Raw genomic sequence first — 605 nt, 5'->3', positions numbered from 1 at the left:
GCAGGCGGCGCCCAGCACGCCCGAGCAGCACCCGCCTCTGCCAGCCACACACAAGTCAGGAAGTGCAAGAGGAGCCGTCTTGGGCGGGGGCTGCAAGCAGGCACCGTGCGACCACCCAGTTCCGCTGGTCACAGCAGCGCAGCTGACCAGGATGAGTGGCCGGTGCGCGCAGGCCACGCTGAGCCCCTGGGCAGCCTGGACACAGCCACCGGCCGGCTGCTGCGGGCTGAGGCTCGGGCTGACCACCAGTCAGGGCCCCCCAGGACTCCCTGAAGACCGCCCGGCTGGCCCTGCGGGCGCCGGAGGAGCGCAGCGGGCGCTGTCGAAGCACAAGCGGGCTCCGCCGGCCCCCGCCAGTCCACTCCGGGTACAGGAGGCCACAGCCTTCGGGGCTGCGATCGCTGCACGCAAACGCCCCGCCACTGTGGACGAAGCCCCCAGTTTGCAAATAACGGCCCCTCGCAAAGAAACAGACCGGCGCCACGGTCACGTGCGTCTCACCGAAGCCGTCGCCAAGGCGCCAGACCGCAGGCGGGACAGCGCTCCGCTCGAGTCCCGCCCGAGCTTCCCTTCCACGCAGGGCGCCCAGGCGTGCAGAGGCCGCA

At 71.7% G+C, this 605-nt stretch overlaps 1 protein-coding gene across 1 annotated transcript in view; it reads left to right on the top strand.

The window, feature by feature from the left end:
- SCLY (selenocysteine lyase) overlaps nt 1-605 on the top strand; it is a 68,600-nt gene that overhangs the window by 57,648 nt on the left and 10,347 nt on the right. The window contains exon 12 of the mRNA XM_004674747.2: nt 5-589. Coding sequence (XP_004674804.2) covers nt 5-589 — 585 coding nt within the window. The remainder of the gene's footprint in view (nt 1-4; nt 590-605) is intronic.

Source organism: Condylura cristata, unplaced genomic scaffold (assembly GCF_000260355.1).
Source record: "Condylura cristata isolate star-nosed mole 26May11 unplaced genomic scaffold, ConCri1.0 scaffold00002, whole genome shotgun sequence".
NCBI classification, from domain to species: domain Eukaryota; kingdom Metazoa; phylum Chordata; class Mammalia; order Eulipotyphla; family Talpidae; genus Condylura; species Condylura cristata.
This window is presented reverse-complemented; position numbering and strand designations above follow the sequence as displayed.